Source organism: Hemitrygon akajei, chromosome 8, assembly GCF_048418815.1.
Source record: "Hemitrygon akajei chromosome 8, sHemAka1.3, whole genome shotgun sequence".
Lineage (NCBI taxonomy): Eukaryota > Metazoa > Chordata > Chondrichthyes > Myliobatiformes > Dasyatidae > Hemitrygon > Hemitrygon akajei.
Window position 1 is genome coordinate 66,977,033 of NC_133131.1, and position 18,341 is coordinate 66,995,373.

The 18,341-nt window shown below is 38.2% G+C and overlaps 1 protein-coding gene across 1 annotated transcript in view; it reads right to left on the bottom strand.

Annotated features, from left to right (window-relative positions):
• Window positions 1-18,341, bottom strand: part of sycp1 (synaptonemal complex protein 1) — a 275,829-nt gene that overhangs the window by 140,946 nt on the left and 116,542 nt on the right. Inside the window, exons 13-17 of the mRNA XM_073055277.1 lie at window positions 13,161-13,345; window positions 12,816-12,883; window positions 2,197-2,258; window positions 1,955-2,071; window positions 197-301 (exon numbers count right to left, since the gene is read on the bottom strand). Of these exons, the coding sequence (XP_072911378.1) occupies window positions 197-301; window positions 1,955-2,071; window positions 2,197-2,258; window positions 12,816-12,883; window positions 13,161-13,345 (537 nt within the window). The remainder of the gene's footprint in view (window positions 1-196; window positions 302-1,954; window positions 2,072-2,196; window positions 2,259-12,815; window positions 12,884-13,160; window positions 13,346-18,341) is intronic.

Genomic DNA, 18,341 nt, shown 5'->3' on the forward strand with positions numbered 1-18,341 from the left:
TGCCAGACCCATTAACAGGAAAAGAACTGTTTTTGGACATCAGACTCCTTTGCACCACCCTCTACTTGGCTAAATATCACAAGGAACCACTTTGTCAGAGTAACAGCAACCACCAAAGGTTGTACATAATGATTTGACATTAATTCAGCAGTTGTAATTTCAATTTGAATCTCAGAATTTCTTAATTTATGCACACCTCATTGTTTTCAGCTATTTCCTTTAGGTTTTCATTTTCTTTCATTAGTTTGTCTACACTTTTTTGTAGATCTTCTGTTTTATGTACCAATATCGCCACACTATCCTGCAAAAAAAAATACAATGTTCTTAAAATGTGTTGCCTTAGGTAAATTAACAATACAGGCAATATTTTACTTTTTTGCCCATCCGACTGAAAGTTTGGAGCATTAATCTTTAATATGATACTCAAAGTTTTGATTGCCATGACATATTCACTATTACTTAACTGCTTATAGTACCTAGGTTACCAATTTCCATAATGTTTTCATCTTTGCATGGTGTGTCTTTAGCCCTACCTTTCTGTTTCTAATTTTCTCCTTTTCCTTCTCCAGAGACAGGTTAGTAAGTAGCATCTATTACAAGCCTACAGAATCTTACCTTATACCCTTTAAGGATTCCTTTTTACTTTCCTAGCTCTGTTGAAATTGCTCCAGTTCCCACATCAGTCTGCTTATTTTCCTTGCTTTTCTGCAGAATGCAAGTGCTGTGGCAGCCAGTAACCTATTAATGGTAGGATGTGTAGCTATTGGTGCAATCACTGAAATGAAATGGAATTCACTAACTCTGACCAGATCTGTAATGTTCCTAAATGATTTACAGCACAGTGATCCTCAGGTTTTTTTCTAGGCATTAATTTTGATTACATCCTCCCACTGCTGATTATTTATGTCTCAAAATTCCTAGCATCTTCAGTTGTGAGGAACATCTTTCAATCATATCAACAATAGCAATCCAATTCATCACTACCATCACTTTTTGTTGGATTCCAGCGCATTTCCCAAATTAGTAGAATGTCTTTTACCACTAATTGCAAGCACACAACACCTTCCTTCTAGGTAACAGAATGAGTACCCAATAGCACCACCTGGTTTTAATTAGTGCAAGCCACATAAGGCTCCTGCTAGGGCAATAACCATGCAATTAATACAGGCTGTACTCTTTGTCATAATAGTAAGATTGAGCATCAATTTGAAGTACATCCTCCAGAGTCAAAGTGGAATGAATTTGTTATATATTTCAGTATTATCAAATTCCTCCCTGTGACTTTGATAGATTGGCATATCATGTGGTCAGTTTATAGTCTAATTCCACTCTCATGCATTTCCAGAAGGGAGCAGAGGAATTAGAAAACACATGGTGTGGAAAATCTTGAAAACAGAATTGAAAACAATTTTCAATTTCATGAGATTAATATCCAAACATTACTATTTTTTATCATCTACTGATTAGGAACAATATTTTTACTGAAACAATCAAATTTTGTCCTCTTCAATTATAAAAAGATGTGATTTGTCTCATGCTTGCATGCATACAGCAACTTCTTATCCTGATTCTCTTTTGAGGGGTGAGTATTTGTTATATTGGTATAATTACCAATGCCTTGCATTAAAGTAGCAAAGGCAGTAAAGTTTGAAACTTAATAAATATGGTCATTTCTATGTTAATTTGTGCTGTTTAATAGTCAATACAACATTATCTTTAGAAAGATACTTAACTTTCCAATTATTTTCTCAGTTGATGAATACACATGTATTTTTCTTCAGGTGACAAACAGCCATCAAGCAAGTTCTTAACAATCCCCCTTTTTATGTTATTCATATCTTTATATTTTAGTCTAATCAGTTCCTACTTTCACTTTAGCCTATGAACAAATATATACTAAATATTCTGGCATTTCAAATTCTTTGTGTGTAATGACACAGAAATACAGACTGACTTGTAAGTCATTTCTTATTTTCTTTTCCATTTCCGATTCTTCAAAATACTTTCTGCTTTCTAACTTTTCATTTGCTAGTTCTTCCTCTAATTTTTCTTTACTTTTTGATTTGTTTTCCTATAAAAAAACACATTCAATTTACAATGGATATTTAATTTGAAAATCAAGAACTTTGATTGCAAAAATTAGATTTGTTATATATGTGCAAATATAAAATGATATAAAATAATTTTAAAGATTACCAAAGCCTCTGTGAGTTGGTTAATCTTCAATTCATTTTCAATTTTAAGTTGCTCCAATTCTCCTGCAAAAGTTCAACAGTTTTAATTGAAATTCACTATCAAATCTTCAAAAACTTCCACTTTGTTAAGAAAAACAATTTAACAACATTTATATACCTTTAATTCTTTGCTTCAGTTTTTTAATTTTCCATTGAGATGAAAGTAAGAAATTAAGTTGGATACAAGCTTCTCAGTTGATGCATTGGGAGGACAAACAATTTTGCACCTTCCATTTAACATATTGTGAATTCTTGCTTCCATCTTGTGGTGATATTGGATTCACTGTCCACAAAGTTCTCAGCTCAAAATATTTTATGCCCCATCTGATATAGATATCTATGGATAACTGCACCATAGGGAGGTTAGACTGTATTCACCCACTCTTTTGAGGATTGGCTTACTTTCCTGGTCTAGCTCCAAATACCCACTGTTTGAGTGATAGGTACCCTTCTCTATCAATGGGGAGATACTTCCAGCTAACAAACTAGTTTAAATACAGTTTATTGTAAGTGATACAGGTTAGATCTAGAAAAATAATTCTTAACAAATATTTAACACCACAAATAAATAGAATGTGTTGACATTATTTGATTAGGGTGTTTTCCAGTTACCTTTTGTTGGGACAAAGTAATTCACAGATGGACTAAAAGCTTCTGGCGACAGAAATCCCAGACACATAAAATTAATCCTGTGAGGCCTGATTTGAGTACTGTACACAAATATCCTAACTATTGATTAATCATATTTGATGTGCTAATAACCCCTTTTCTTGCATTTGGCTAATGCAGAAAAGAGTGCTTATGGTCACTTCACTTTGCAAACCATATTCAGCAGCCAACCCCATGCTGTGTGCAAAACTATGCTTTTAACCTCAAATTGATTATTGCTTGAAATTTGCATTAAGAAGTGAAGACTGATTCTTGTTTACAAATGAAACTGAATAAGGAATGTTTGTTAGAAGCTTAATTTTTTTCACAGAGAACTCTGAGCTTTTGGAAAGGTCATGCTGCTCTACTAGAAAGCTGAGGTTAGCAATAAGTCATCTGGGCCCTGGAAAGAGACTACCCATCACACCATCTATAATTAAATAAGAGAAATTTTGAGATGCTGGAAATCCAAAGCAACACACAGAAAATGTTGCAGGAACTCAGCATACCTGGAAATAAACAAACAGTCACCGTTTTGGGCCAACACCCTTCTTCAGGACTGGAAAAGAAGGGGGAAGATTCCAGAATAAAAAGGTGAGGGATGGGCACGGTAGCTAGAAAGGTAATAGGTGAAACTAGGTGAGTAGGAAAGATAAAGGACTGGAGAGGAAGGAAGCTGAGAGGAGAGTGAACCATAGAAGAAAGACAAAGAGGAGGGGTAACATGGGGAGGTGATGGGCAGGTGAGAAGACATGAGGCCAGAGCAGGGAATAGAAAAAGAGGGAATGGGGAGGGAAAAATTTTTACTAGGAGAAACCATACCCATGTCATCAGGTTGGAGGCTACCCAGATGGAATATAAAGTGTTGCTCCTCTACCCTAAGGGTGACCTCTTCATAGCACAACAGGAGGCCAAGGACTGACATGTTGGGGTGGGAATGGAAAATAAAATGTTTGGACATCATTAAGTTCTACTTTTAGTGGATGGAGTGGGTGCTCAACAAAGCAGTCCCCCAATTTACCAATGTAGAGAAAACCACATCCAGAGTACTGAACACAATAGACAACCCCAGCAGCTCTGCAGGTGAAGTGCTGCCTCACCTAGAAGGACTGCTTGGGGCCCTGAATGGAGGTGAGGGTGGAGCTGAATGCGCAGGTATTGTACTTTGGCAATTTGCAGGGAAATGTGCCAGGAGGGAGATTAGTAGGGAAGGACAAATGGACAAGGGAATCACGGAGTGAGTGATCCCCATAAAAGCAGAGGGGTGGGGGTTGGGGGAGGATGTTTGATGGTAGGATCACTTTGGAGAGGGTGGAAGTCCGTGGAGAATAATGTATAGGATGTGGAGGCTTATAGGGTGGTAGGCAAGGACAAGAGGAACTCTATCACTGTTAAGGTGGCAGGAAGATGGGGTGAGTGTAGATGTTCAGGAAATGGAGGAGACTGAGTGAGCTCTGCATCAATGGTAGAGGAAAGGAAACCCTGTTATTTAATTAAGGAGGTAATCTCTGGTCACGCCTAACCAATCTAATAAGTTTCTTTAAGGAATTTACCAGGAAAGGTGATGAAGAAAAAGATAGTAAATGTCTCCATGGACATTAGGAAGGCTTCCTGGAAAAACTTCCAGAGTACTGGGGCGGGGTGGGGGGGGGGGGGCAGCGGTGTGGCACAGCACACAAGCTGGAATCGGAGCTGCCCCTAGTGTTCACTCAACAGAAGACAAGCCATATTGTGTTCAATTCAAGATTGCTGCAACATTCATGGATCCAAGGTTTTTTTTTGTGACTGTATTTTACAGATATCTTATGTGCTTGCTATTCTATATGTGCCTTGTGCTGTGTATAACTGTTAGTACTGTGTTTTGCACCTTGGCCCCAGAATAACACTGTTTCATTTGACTGTATTCATGGATATTCAAGTATGGTTTAATGATGATTAAACTTGAACTTGACAAGATCCCATATTGGAAGCTGGTCAGGAAAGTTCAGTTGCTTGGCATTCAAGATGAGGCAGTAAATTGGATTCAGCTTTGGCTTCATGGGAGAAGTCAGAATGGTAGTAGATGGTTGTTTCTCTGACTGGAGGCCTATGACTAGTGGTGTGTTGCAGGGATTGGTGCTGCATCCGTTATTATTTATCCCTATCAACAATCTGCACAACAATGTGGTACACTGGATTGGCAAATTTGTTAATGACCCCAACATTGGTGGCATAGTGTACAGTGAGGAAGATTATCAAAGCTTGCAGGAGGATCTGGACCAGCTAGAAAAAATAGGTTGAAAATGGCAGAAATAATTTAATGCAGATGTGGGAGGTGTTACACTAGGAGGATAAACCAGGGTAGGATTTACACAATGAACTGTAGGGCACTGAGGAATGTGGTATTAGAGGAATCTGGGAATATAGGTCCATAATTCCTTGAATATGGCATCATGTATAGATAGGGTTGTGAAGAGAGCTTTTGGCACATTGGCCTTCAGAAATCACAAAATTGAGTGCAAAATTTGGAATGTTATGTTGAAGTTGTATATGGCATCGATTGAGGCTTAATTTGGAGTATTAGGTGCTGTTTTGGTCACCCATCAACATGAAAGATATCAGTAAGATTGAAAGAGTACAGAAATAATTAACAAAGATGTTGCGAGGACTTGAAGATCTGAATTACAGGGAAAGATTGACCAGGTTAGGACTTTATTCTCTAAAATGTAGATTGAGGGGATATGTAATAGAGATACAAAATTGAGGGGAATAGATAGGGTAAATACAAGCAGTCTTTTTCCACTGAGGTTGGGTGAGACTAGAACTGGAGGTCATGGGTTAAGGGTAAAAGGTGAAATGTTTAAGGGGAACATGAGGGGGAACTTCACTCAGAAGCTGGTGATTAAGTATGGAATAAGCTGCCAGTGGAAGTAGTAGATGCTAGTTCAATCTCAACACTCAATAAGTGTGGATAAGTAATTAATGGGAGGCATTTGGAGGTCTCTAGTCCAGGTACAGCTCGATGGATTAGGAAGAATAGTTCAATACAGACTAGATAGGCTATTTGTATTTCCACTTTTTGTTGCCTTTTGTACACAGGTTGTTTGTCAGCTTTTGTTTAGGTATAGTTTTCATAAATTCTTTATTTTCCTGTAAATTCCTGCAAGAAAATAAATCTCAAGGTAGTACAAACGGTTTGTAAATGGTGACGTACCATATACATTAATAATAAATTTACTTTGACTTTGGAAAAAGGTTTGAGAGGCTTATGGGCCAAATGCAGGCAAATGACATTAGCTCAGACAGATAGCTCGATAGACATGAATGAGTTGAGCCAAAGGGCCTGTTTCTGATCTATATAACCTATGACTCCATAACAAGGTTAGCCAGTGCAAGGGGATCTACCATCTGCAGACTCTGAATCTCATACCATCCTATTGTGGATGTTCATAGCTTTTCATCATCACTGGGCTTAGAACTTGGCATTATCCATCTGATAGCATCCTGGGAATACCTTGATCAGAGGGAATGCAGAGGTTGGGGAATGCAGCTCACCACATCCCTCTCATAGGCATTTAGGGATGGGCAATAAATGCTGATCTTGCTGGCAATGTCCAGATCTCAAAAAATGAGTTCGGGGGAAAAAAGTACATCATTCAGAATAATAACAGAAAATGCTGGAAGAACTCAGCAGGCTACTTAATGATTGTGTTATACATGGTTCTGTATCTTAAACTCTCCCTTCTTTCAAGGATGATGTGCTGCCATATGAATGTGGGTTCTGTGGTGACTGATGAATTGTATGCAACACCTGCAGACCTTACTACAGTAGGAAAAGGGGGAACTTGGCAAAATGAGTCGAAGGAATGTTTCAACACAGAACACTTTATCTTCAACATGTTACCATCTTTAAGTACTCAATTCATATTCAGCCCATAATGCAGACTGCTACTAGCTTCAGATCTAATTTTTCTGCTACATTTTCAATATGTATGTCTACTTTGGCTGTTGTTCAAAGAACAAACTTTCTTTCAGTGACAAAATGTTTCAGTATCATCAACACGTTATGCAGAAAAAGACTAGAAGTGGTCAGCAGTATTGAAGGGAACTATTGGTATTTAAATGTTCACAGTGAATGATGATCTAAGAACTTTGAAGAGATTGTTAAAGAGTTTGGATTAAGTTAGGACTGCTGTAGATGTGTCCAGATAAGCAAGTAAGAGTTTGGGATCAGGAGTGAACTTACTATAGAAATAAATGGCTTCAAATGATAAGTAGCTAGAAGTTAATTGCACTGATAACCAACAATAATTGCTGATTGTCTTGGTGTGGATATTGTCAGCAGGTTCCATAATAACATAGCACACAACATTGTGACTACTTCCCTACTGAAGTGTAAGCAGTAAAGAAGCTTCCTTAAATATACTCAAATAGATATACCTTTCTGCATTGCATAATTCCTGAACTATCAATGTATATCAATGCATGTTCCTCTTCTTCAGCTTAGGAATTCAACATACTCTTCTAAACACAAAGGTCATTGAAAAGTTCAATGGAATGTCCCTGTTGAGTATTGCACTTTGGTGCAGTAATTAACCTATTTTATCCAGGAATACAGTTCAGCTTCTGTGATAGCTTAAGTTATAAATTAAAACAAACCAATTCAGAAAATATAATATCAATTCTACAATTCAAGCTTTATTTGAAAGAAAAAAAAACTTTAGTAATATGAAGATCTAACTTAAATAGAAATTTTTTCAACACTTCCTGTATACCTCCTTGTATCTTTTTTCCACACAGGTGATCAGTAAATCTGAAACTTTCTAATGCAGCAAAACTATAGTAGTATTGTAATTAATTAACATATTGGTCTGGATGTACAATGATGCCAGGAAATTTATAAAGGGCTGCTTCCAAGTTTTGTTTCACTGGTTCTTTGTACATTTCTGACCTGAGATTTAGTATTCCACCTGTATGAATCCTAAGTGCTGCTCACAAGTACAATCCTAATTTTAACTATATTCACCTGACTGATAAGTTACCATGTGCTGCAGTAAACACCTCTTTCAATTAGTCCAGTTGCTGGTTTGATGTGATGACTACAAATGAGTCTGGGAGATTGAAGGGTTGTAGGGCAGAAATGTCAGGTAGCGAACAGGAGAACATATTGGGTATTAGGAATTGATTGGAGGAAAGGAAAGGTTTCTGGGAAATGGAAAAAATAAACAGCCAATTGAGGATTCCAGTAGCTTATCTAGTAATGAAGGCAGTAGACAACATTTAAATAAAAGAAGAAAGGGAGTGTTTAGGGCACTGCTCAGTTGAGTGTGGACTTGTTTCTGATATCAATCCAATTAGATCAACTAATGATTTGAAAAGAAGTGTTAGGAAATATGTGGGAGCAAGACCTTCAAGAGGTGGGGCACTCTTAGTGTTTTGTAAAGATAATGTGAGAAAGCTTTAGGGTTAAAGGCTGTGGGAGAAAATAAAGTAACAACAAGGTACAACAATGGCATTGGGGAGTAATCACAGGAGTACCTCTAGATGTATCCATGGACCAAGTTTAAAAATAACTTAGTTGGGGGAAAGTTCTATACACTAAACATTTAAGTTTTGTGGTGGAGCAATAACAGATAGCTTATCGGTATTGATTAAATTTGATGGAAGAAAGTTGCTGGATAGAGTTAAGTTAGGATATGTGAGTTATATGGTTCTAGTCTATATGCTGCTCCCTCTGAGATGTTTTCAAGTGCCAGAAGTTTGGTCATATAGCAGCTGTATGTAAGGGTAAAAAGAAGTGTGGTAGATGTGGTGTAGAACGTGATTATGGTAATTGTGGAGAAAGCATTGGGCCAAAGTGTAGCAATTGTGGAGGGGGACATGACTCTACTTATGCAGGATGTTCTGTATACTGTATAAGAAAGCTGTGGAAGTGCAATGTGTTCAGGTAGATATGTGTATTTCATATGCAGAGGCTCTTCAGGGAATACAGAAGGCATTGTCAATGGGCCTCTTAACCGATTACAATCAGTGTGTAAAGTGTATGATTTTATGACAAAGGATTTGTTTACTGATACAGTAAACTAAAATTTGTTACTTTCATGGTAGGTGTGGTAAATTGTACAGGTCAAACTAAAAGTAGCATGGAAAAACTTAAAATTATTTTAAAAGATGCAGAAGAAAACGGCTGGAGATAAAAAATTAACTCTAGAAGTTATTAATGTTTTATACAGAGGGATAAATAATATTCCAACTTCAGAGCAGGGTTGTTAATGTGTTTTATTCTTTTTCACTTTTTCTTTCTCTTGTTTACAATGGAATGCTAGAAGATTGTTAGCTAATGATCAAGGGATGCTAGTGCTCATAGTACTATGTGCGATTGTAGGGACACGTGAAAGGTGGAGGAGACTTTCTGGAAGAAAAATTTTTGGTGTGCTTAAATGATGTTCAATAGGTGGTGCTAATGCAGCTTATGTTGGACTACCAACCACAATTAAACATTACAGGGGCATGCAAAAGTTTGGGCACCCCGGTCAAAATTTCTGTTATTGTGAATAGTTAAGTGAGTAGAAGATGAGTTGATCTCCAAAGTCAAAGTTAAAGATGAAACATTCTTTTCAATATCTTAAGCAAGATTAGTGTATTATTTTTGTTTTGTATGATTTTAGAGTAAAAAATGGAAAGGAGCACCATGCAAAAGTTTGGGCACCACAAGAGATTTGAGCTCTCAGATAACTTTTACCAAGGTCTTAGACCTTAATTAGCTTGTCAGGGCTATGGCTTGTTCAGTCATCATTAGCAAAGGCCAGGTGGTGCAAATTTCAAAGCTTTATAAATACCCTGATTCCTCAAACCTTGTCCCAACAATCAGCAGCCATGGGCTCCTCTAAGTACCTTCCTAATACTCTGAAAATCAAAATAAATTATGCCCACAAAGCAGGAGAAGGCTATAAGAAGATAGCAAAGCATTTTCAGGTAGCCGTTTCCTCAGTTTGTAATGTAATTAAGAAATGGCAGTTAACAGGAATGGTGGAGGTCAAGTTGAGGTCTGGAAGACCAAGGAAAGTTTGAAAGAACTGCTCGTAGGATTGCTAGAAAGGCAAATCAAAACCCCCATTTGACTGCAAAAGACCTTCAGGAAGATTTAGCAGACATTAGAGTGGTGGTGCACTGTTCTACTGTGCAGTAACACCTGCACAAATATGACCTTCATGGAGAAGTCATCAGAAGAAAACCTTTCCTGCGCCCTCACCACAAAATTCAGCATCAGAAGTTTGCCAAGGAACATCTAAACAAGTCTGATGCATTTTGGAAACAAGTCCTGTGGACTGATGAAGTTAAAATAGAACTTTTTGGCTGCAATGAGCAAAGGTATGTTTGGAGAAAAAAGGGTGCAGAATTTCATGAAAAGAACACCTCTCCAACTGCTAAGCATAGGGGTAGATCGATCATGCTTTGGGCTTGTGTTGCAGCCAGTGGCATGGGGCACATTTCCATGGGTAGAGGGAATAATGAATTCAATTAAATACCAGCAAATTCTGGAAGTAAACATCACACTGTCTATGGGGGGGGGGGAAGCTGAAGGTGAAAAGAGGATGGCTTCTACAACAGGATAATGCTCCTAAAACACACCTCAAAATCCACAATGAACCACCTCAAGAGGCGCAAGCTGAAGGTTTTGTCATGGCCCTCAACGAAAAACTGTGAATAGACCTCAAAAGAGCAGTGCCCAAGAATCTCTCAGAACTAGAAGCCTTTTGCAAGGAAGAATAGAAGAATGGGCGAAAATCCCCCAAACAAGAATTGAAAGACTCTTAGCTGGCTACAGAAAGTGTTTACAAGCTGTGATACTTACCAAACAGGGTGTTACTAAGGCTACATCCACACTAGACTGGATAATTTTGAAAATGCCGGTTTCACATAAAAATGATAGGCGTCCACACTATGCATTTTTTAAAAATATCTCTAACCACATTGAAACTCAGATTTCGGCGAATCTCCTCCTGCGCATGCACAGGACACATCTACTGAAAACAAGCAGCATGTTTGGTGTCGAATGTCGCTGTAAAAGTGCGTGTTTGTGAAGTTACAGACTAGAAAAACTTAATGACAGACAGCTGTTGACTTTCGCGCAGGAGAACTTAAAAGTAAAAAAAAACACAAATACTGGAGCATACGGAGGCAACCGACAGGGAGTTCACGGACAGATTGACCCAGCTGACGACGAACATTGAAAAACTGACTAACTCTGCATTAATAAAGCACCTTGTTATATGTATAAAATATGTCTGCATCAGTGTTGTATTTCCATACAATGTTACATTAGGCTGTTACACATCTATTGTCAGAGAAGTACTTGCATAAATAGGTAAACCACCTTCATACGAGCAAGGACAGAAAACAGGGCAAAGTGAGTATACTTATTTATTCAATAAGTTTTGGGTCAAAGTATTTGGTGAGTACATTTCTAACTCTTCTGGCTTCAGTCTCGTTGCCGTCTGTTCTGAAATTGTTGGGTTGCGTTCAAGAAAACAATGAAATAGTGCACTGCTGTCTGACAGCGTTTTCAGAAGTCTCTGGTTACCCCGACCACACTGATCTGGCCAATCCAGAGTTTTCAAAAATACACACCTTGGAAAGCGTTTCTGAAAAGCTCTGGTTTTGGGGGACAAAATGGCCATTTTAGTGTGGACAAAGAGTAAAAACGAAGAGAAAAAGCTTTGGTTACAGATTTTGCTTCAGGCCCTTTTCCTTTTTTGTTATTTTGAAACTGTAAATAAATTATCTTAAAATATTAAAGATGTGTCATTTTTAACTTTATGCCTTTTGGAAATCAGGTCATCTTTCACTCACTTAGCTGTTCACAGTAAAAGAAATTTTGACTGGGTGTCCAAACTTTTGCATGCCACTGTACTAAAAGAAGTACATGTGCTAAGTTTACTACAATCAGAATCTCCATTAGATTCCATCAAACAGAGAATATAGAGTAATTTAGTTGTAATGCCAGCTAGTTAACAGAGCAATTGTAGTACCTTGAGGAAACAATTGTTCTGATAGCTAGTCTTGTAGTATTTGAGGTGTTACAAATATGGTGGATTCTGGTTAATTAAGCCATCAGTTAATTGGGGTAATCACTTATTTGGAACAACTCTTAGAGAACAAAAACTAATCAAGAAAATAGCCAGGATTCTCTTTATTTATTTGGGATACTGTTTAATTGAGAGAGGAGACTGTTGCCAGACAGTTTCTAACTAGCATCAGTTGTATGCATTTGTATGGCCATTAGACACAATACTGTGCTTCAAGTGAACACTTTTTAAATAAAGTCAGTTGCATGTGTTTGAATTGAAAAAGCTTTTTGTCACTGATAGTTGGTAAGAAATGAGCAGCGAGACATTCAGAACTGTGTTTTGCTCACTGCAGTTTCCAGAATTGAGGCTTGAAGATACCAGAACACGTCAGGAATAAAAATGAAATAGTTTCACTACTTCAGTAAGTTTGGTACTACGAAGAATTTGAAGGTATTGATCATCTTGAATGTTACTAAAATGAAGATTTGGAGGATACAATTGTCAAAAGCATTGTATGAAGGCAGTCCATTAGCTGCATTTGGTATATGCACTGATTTTGTTCATTTAGTCAATTAAAAGAACATGGCAGCATAATTTGTATGAATTCCTCCAATACTATTTTGAAATAATATCCAGTTTTATAGTACTGTAATAGTATCCATAGTGTTCCAATTTGGTTTGTATTTCATTTAAATACATAATTCGTAACTCAGTTAAACAGTTTCTTTTTTACACACCTTTTTAACTATTTCCATGAAACTTCAGCTAATTGTGGCATCTGTTTAATTGGGCCAAACTGTATTGGTCCCCCTATGTCCCAATTAACCAGAAAAATGATTTTTAATCCAGCCAACAAATAAAAATAAAAACATTTTATAATTACCTAGTATTGCAATCTTTTTTTCCAATTCTAAAGAAGAAATCTGTAACGTTTCTTGGACCTGCTCAAATCTGTTTTTTAAAAAAAGACACACGCACTTGAATTTACAGTAAGAATTATTTTCAAACCAAACTTGACCCCACACTTAAGGTGACCTTTTTTGACAGAGACAATGCTAAACATGCATCTATCAAATATTAAACAATGACAATTAGTTGAAAATGTATTTACATTGTTGTTGGTTTATACAGGTCTATCCAGTCAGCAAAATATATTTATTGCATATTTTATATCTTAGACATATAAATAGAGAATAAATACAAAGCATTTTATAATCAATTTTGTTACCTTTGTTGTTCTGTTCTAAAGGACTCTTCCAACTGTTTTACTGTATTTTTAAGTCCATCAATTGCTAATGCACTGTTTGATTTAGCTTTTTCAAATTCTTCAATTCTGCTTTCCTTTTCTTTCGTTATCTGAATTATGACTTCCTTTGCACTTTCTAATTCTTCTTCAACATACTTTTGAGAAATCTAAGTAAACAAAGAATTAATAGGTCAAATAAGAAGTGATTTTCATATTTTTGTAATTGTATGTAATTCAGAATTTCATACAACAATGAGTTCCTCTAGGAATCTATTCTGCAGCAAGTGTCTTCACCTTGAGAAAATTTTGCTAAAATTACTGAGCTGATCTCTAAACTACATACATTGTAATGCATCAAATTGGGGTAATTTAGCTAGAGTTGATCCAGATGGCAAATATTACACCTTGTGTTTAGTGATGGTTTAGATAAAAGTAGGGGGTGGATTTAAAAATATGATGTAATGCAGGAGCTTCAGTCATTGATCAATGACAGTGAGGAGACTAGTGTCTTTATGAATGAGAATAAATATCAGAGGTATGATGGACAATCTGAACCTGGCACTGAAGTTCAAGAGTGCATCAAAAAAGACAATGACTAGAATATAATTCAGTATGCCAAGAACCATCCCTTTCATGGGCTTGCTTTGGCAAATCTCTGCTGTACCTTAAAGTCAAGACCAGAACTGCTATTGTCCATTTTCTTTCAAGAAGCAGGGATTAGTCCTACAATTGAAAGACTAAATGACAATAAGAAGATGGTGAAAATGAGCCTGAACAAACTGCAGAATCAGTAGTTCAGCCGTAATCAGAAGAGGGGAAAAGGGCTAGGACAAATTGAGCAACTGATCTAGGTTCTTATCTATTGGGATAAGAATGTGGTTCTGGAAGTTAAGTCAGAGGTATCAGGAGCTACAGAGTAAAAAAAATTATGCCTATCAGAAAGTTAAGGGAATGGGAGAAATTGTGAGAAGTAATATCTGAGAATAATTAAAACTAAGGGAGAATTAACTATGTAAATAGTGGTAATCTCACATACTGGATTAAATAAAATATTTTCTTTGATGGGAGTTTAGTCAGACCATTTCTATCTGCGCTCCATTTGCAATCTCTACTGCATTCTAAGGCTATGTCCACACTAGACTAGATAATTTTGAAAATGACGGTTTCACATAAAAACGATAGGCGTCCACACCAAGTGTTTTTGAAAATAACTCCATCCACTTTAAAACAGGTATTTGAGCGAATCTCCTCCTACAGAGCATGCGCAGTACACATCTACATTAAACAAGCGACATGTTTGGTGTCGAATTTGGCTGTGAAAGTGTACGTGTGTGCAGTTACAGACTAGAAAAACGTAAAAGGAAATTGCAGACGATGGACAGCTGTTGGCTCTTGCATAGCAGGAGTTAAAATTAAAGAAAAACACAAATACTGGAGCATACGGAGGCAACTGACAGGGAGTTCACGGACAGTATGACCCAGCAGACACACAAACATTGAAAAACTGACTAACTCTTTTGCATTAATAAAGCACCTTGTTAAATGTATAAAACATGTCTGCAGCAGTGTTATCTTGTATTTCCATACAATGTTACAGTAGGCTGTTACACATCTTTTGTTAGAGAAGTACTTGCATAATTAGGTAAACCACCTTCCTACAAGCAAGGACAGAAAACAGGGCAAAGTGAGTATTATTTATTCAGTAACTTATGGGTCAAAGTATTTGGTGAGTACATTTCTAACTCTTCTGGCTTTAGTCTCGTTGTCGTCTGTTCTGAAATTGTTAGGTTGTGTGGGGGTTGCGTTCAAGAAAACAATGAAATGCCGTGCTGCCACCATCATCTGTTCTGGCATATTATGACAGCATTTCTAGAAATCTCCGGTTACCCCGTCAACATTACTCTGCCCAAGCAGCGTTTTCAAATTTACACACACTGGATGGCGTTTTAGAAAAACTCTGTTTTCGGTGGAGGAAAACGCCATTTCAATGTGGACAGAGGGTCAAAATGAAGAGAAAAAGCTTCGTTTATGGATTTATCCAGTCTAGTGTGGATGTGGCATAACTCTTTGTCCGTGCGCTCACCAAGACTTGCTACCACAACCACGTGTCCTCCATGGGAAATCTCCATTGCCATATTGTTCCATATGGCTTCCAGCTCTATTTCCAGGCCTCCTAGTTAGGTTCAGTAAGGATCCCAGGGGCTTGTGTTTGATTGTTTCTCCCACCAGATTCTACACGGCACCCTCACCGCCATTTGGAGATACTTGCAGGCCCGGTGTTTTTCTCTGTCACAGCTCACTCTCCACCACTTCCCACAGACCTCTCTGACACTTCATCCTCTGTCAGATCAATGCTTTCAACCACAAATTTTTCTCCTTATATTCAGGAAGTATTGTAAGATCAGCTGTCTCCAAACCAGAGCCTTTGCCACCTCCTACTGAGACCTTGACTTCCTTTAGGCCACGACCTTGCTACCTCCTAGCTCTTGCTCCAACCCTGCTCAGGCAACCTCCAGAGTGCAGACCCCGCTGCCTTTAGTTCTGGTTCTGATGACCCTAGCTATCTCCAGACCATGATCCCACTGCCTCCAGCTGCAGTTCCAACAGCCCTAGCCACTTTTGGAGCATGAATCCTGCCATCTCCAGCTCTGGTTCCAACTTCAGCTGCCTCCACAGCCAGGCTGAGACCTTCCTCATTGACCAGTGGATCCCTCAGCTCCTCTTCTCCCACTACTCCCCACCATCCTGAATTTCTCAGGCTCCCCCTTCCCCAATCCACTCTTTATTCCTGAGTCTCCATCTTCCTCCTTCCCCATTTTACCTGGATACCATAACCCTACCCTCTGCTGACCCCTCCAACTCTCTACCCCACTTTTGACCCTAGCTCTAATCCCCACTGTGCCTTCATCATCCTTTCCAACCTCAAGTTCAAGTTCAGTTTATTGCCATTTAACCATACACATGTATACTGCCAAACAAATCAATGTTCCTTTGGACAGAGGTGCACAACACAGTACATATAACTCACTCACACGACACAGTGATATTACACAAATAAATGAACAAATAAGGTACATTTGCAACATAAGTTTTAAAAAGTAAACAGAGTAAGGCTACTATGCACTTCATACATGATCAGACCGGGTGGTAGTCTTACAAATGGGGGAAGAAGCTGTTCTTATACTAGTGCTATGGTATTTCCTGCCTGTGGTGGGGGGCGGTGTCAGAGATTGGTATATGGATGAGAGAGCATATGCAGTGCTCTGAATAAATATCTCTGAGTGGAAAAGAGATGTTGATGATCCTCTCAGCAATCTTTTGTAGGGACCTTTCCCTCCTTGAGATAGAATGAACTGGTTCTGGTGATGTCATTGTCGAGAATGGCAGCTTAAGTCACTAGCTTCTCCTGAAAAACATGTATTAAGCCCTGTTATCCCATCAAATATAATATTTTTCGAAAAATATTTGAACTGAAAAGAGGGGCAAGAATGGGGAAAAAGAACGGAAATAAAAAAAGCGACTGCGGAGCCTGCGGCCGAGAGGAGTGCAGCGAGCGGCTCTCCGACCCGACCGCGTGCTAGCGAGGCGGATGCTGGACCTCGCTCAGGTTAAGTGGCAAATATCTTTGAAATCCTGAAAGAAATAATGGAGGTCCAGAAAGAAATAAAGCAGCAGCTCCATGATATTAAGGCAGAGCTCGCTAGCATTAATCAAAAAATAGCGGTGGCAGAGACTTGAATTGAGAAGGTGGAAGATCGCATTCAAAACGTGGAACGGATACTGAGTAAGATAATAAAAATATTACATCACCAAGAAGGTAAACTGCTTGACCTGGAGGGAAGATCACGATGGAAAAATATCAGAATCTACAATGTTCCCGAAAGAGCGGAGGGCTCGTCTATGAAGGAGTTTGTCAGAAAGTTACTGCAGGACGCGTTGGATCTTCCCTCGGCTATGAAGCTGGAAGTCAAAAGAGCCCACCGCGCGTTAGTCCCAAAACCTACCCAAGATAGAAAGCCACGCTCAATTATAATTAAATTCCTTTGGTACAGCACCAAGGCAGAGATTCTATGAAGGGCCTGGGGTAAGAAGAGAGTGTTTTTCGACCATAAATTAATATATTTGAACCAAGATTACCCCCCTGCGGTCCTGCAGAAATGCAAAGAATACACTGAAGTAAAGCGAGTACTAAAGCAAAATAAGATTAGATTTCAAACTCCATACCCTGCTAAACTTCGAGTGTTTTATGACAACGGGATGCCATTGTACCAGACAGTGGAAGAGGCGACTACAGACATGAAGGCCAAAGGGTTGCCCGTCAGCGTGACCAAAACGAAGGAAAGCCTGACTGAGGAATTATCCTGCTCCGCTTGGGAAATAGTGCGAGAATCGAGAAGGCAGGAGACAGGAGGAGGCCGAGAGAAATATATCAGGAAGAGACTGGGAGTTTCCTAAAGACAGCCCTGACCCCCTTCCGAAGAGCCATAAGGTTTGGCTAACTTTAAAAATGTTGAGAAGCTAAATGGAAGCAAAAGTACACGGTGATATACCTATCTCAAGAAATACTTATTATAATGTGGATTTTATATTACTTAGTTGTTATTCTTTATTCGCTCACTTACTCCTTTTTCCCCACCAAAATGATAATATATATATGTAGTGTGTGTGTATATATATAGATATATATATATACACATATATATGAGGAGTACACAGGGAAATCTTTTCTGTGTAATGGATTTGTTCACTGACTTTTATGAATACTGCAATGGGGGCCATCAACTCACAAGTAGGAGGGGTTATCCCCCACAGCTAGACATTTCCTCTAGCTCAACGCAGGGTCATCTACTAGAGACCTCAGCCTTGGAATCACACGTTTGTTGCCATTTTTGTTATTATTTGCGTTTCTTGGTTCTTATTTGTTCAGGGAGTAGATCGATTAAGTTTTATTCTAATTTCAATGATACATTGACAGATAAATACAGATGGTTAAGGACAAGGTAAAATTCATTTCTTTTAATGTCAATGGGCTATTAAATCCAATCAAACGTAAGAGAATTTTATTCAATTTGGAACAATTTGATTCATACTGGGAAAAATGGTTTAACTACATAATGCCTCATAGGCCTGATTTTATTCTCACAAATCAATGAATCTGTTGTA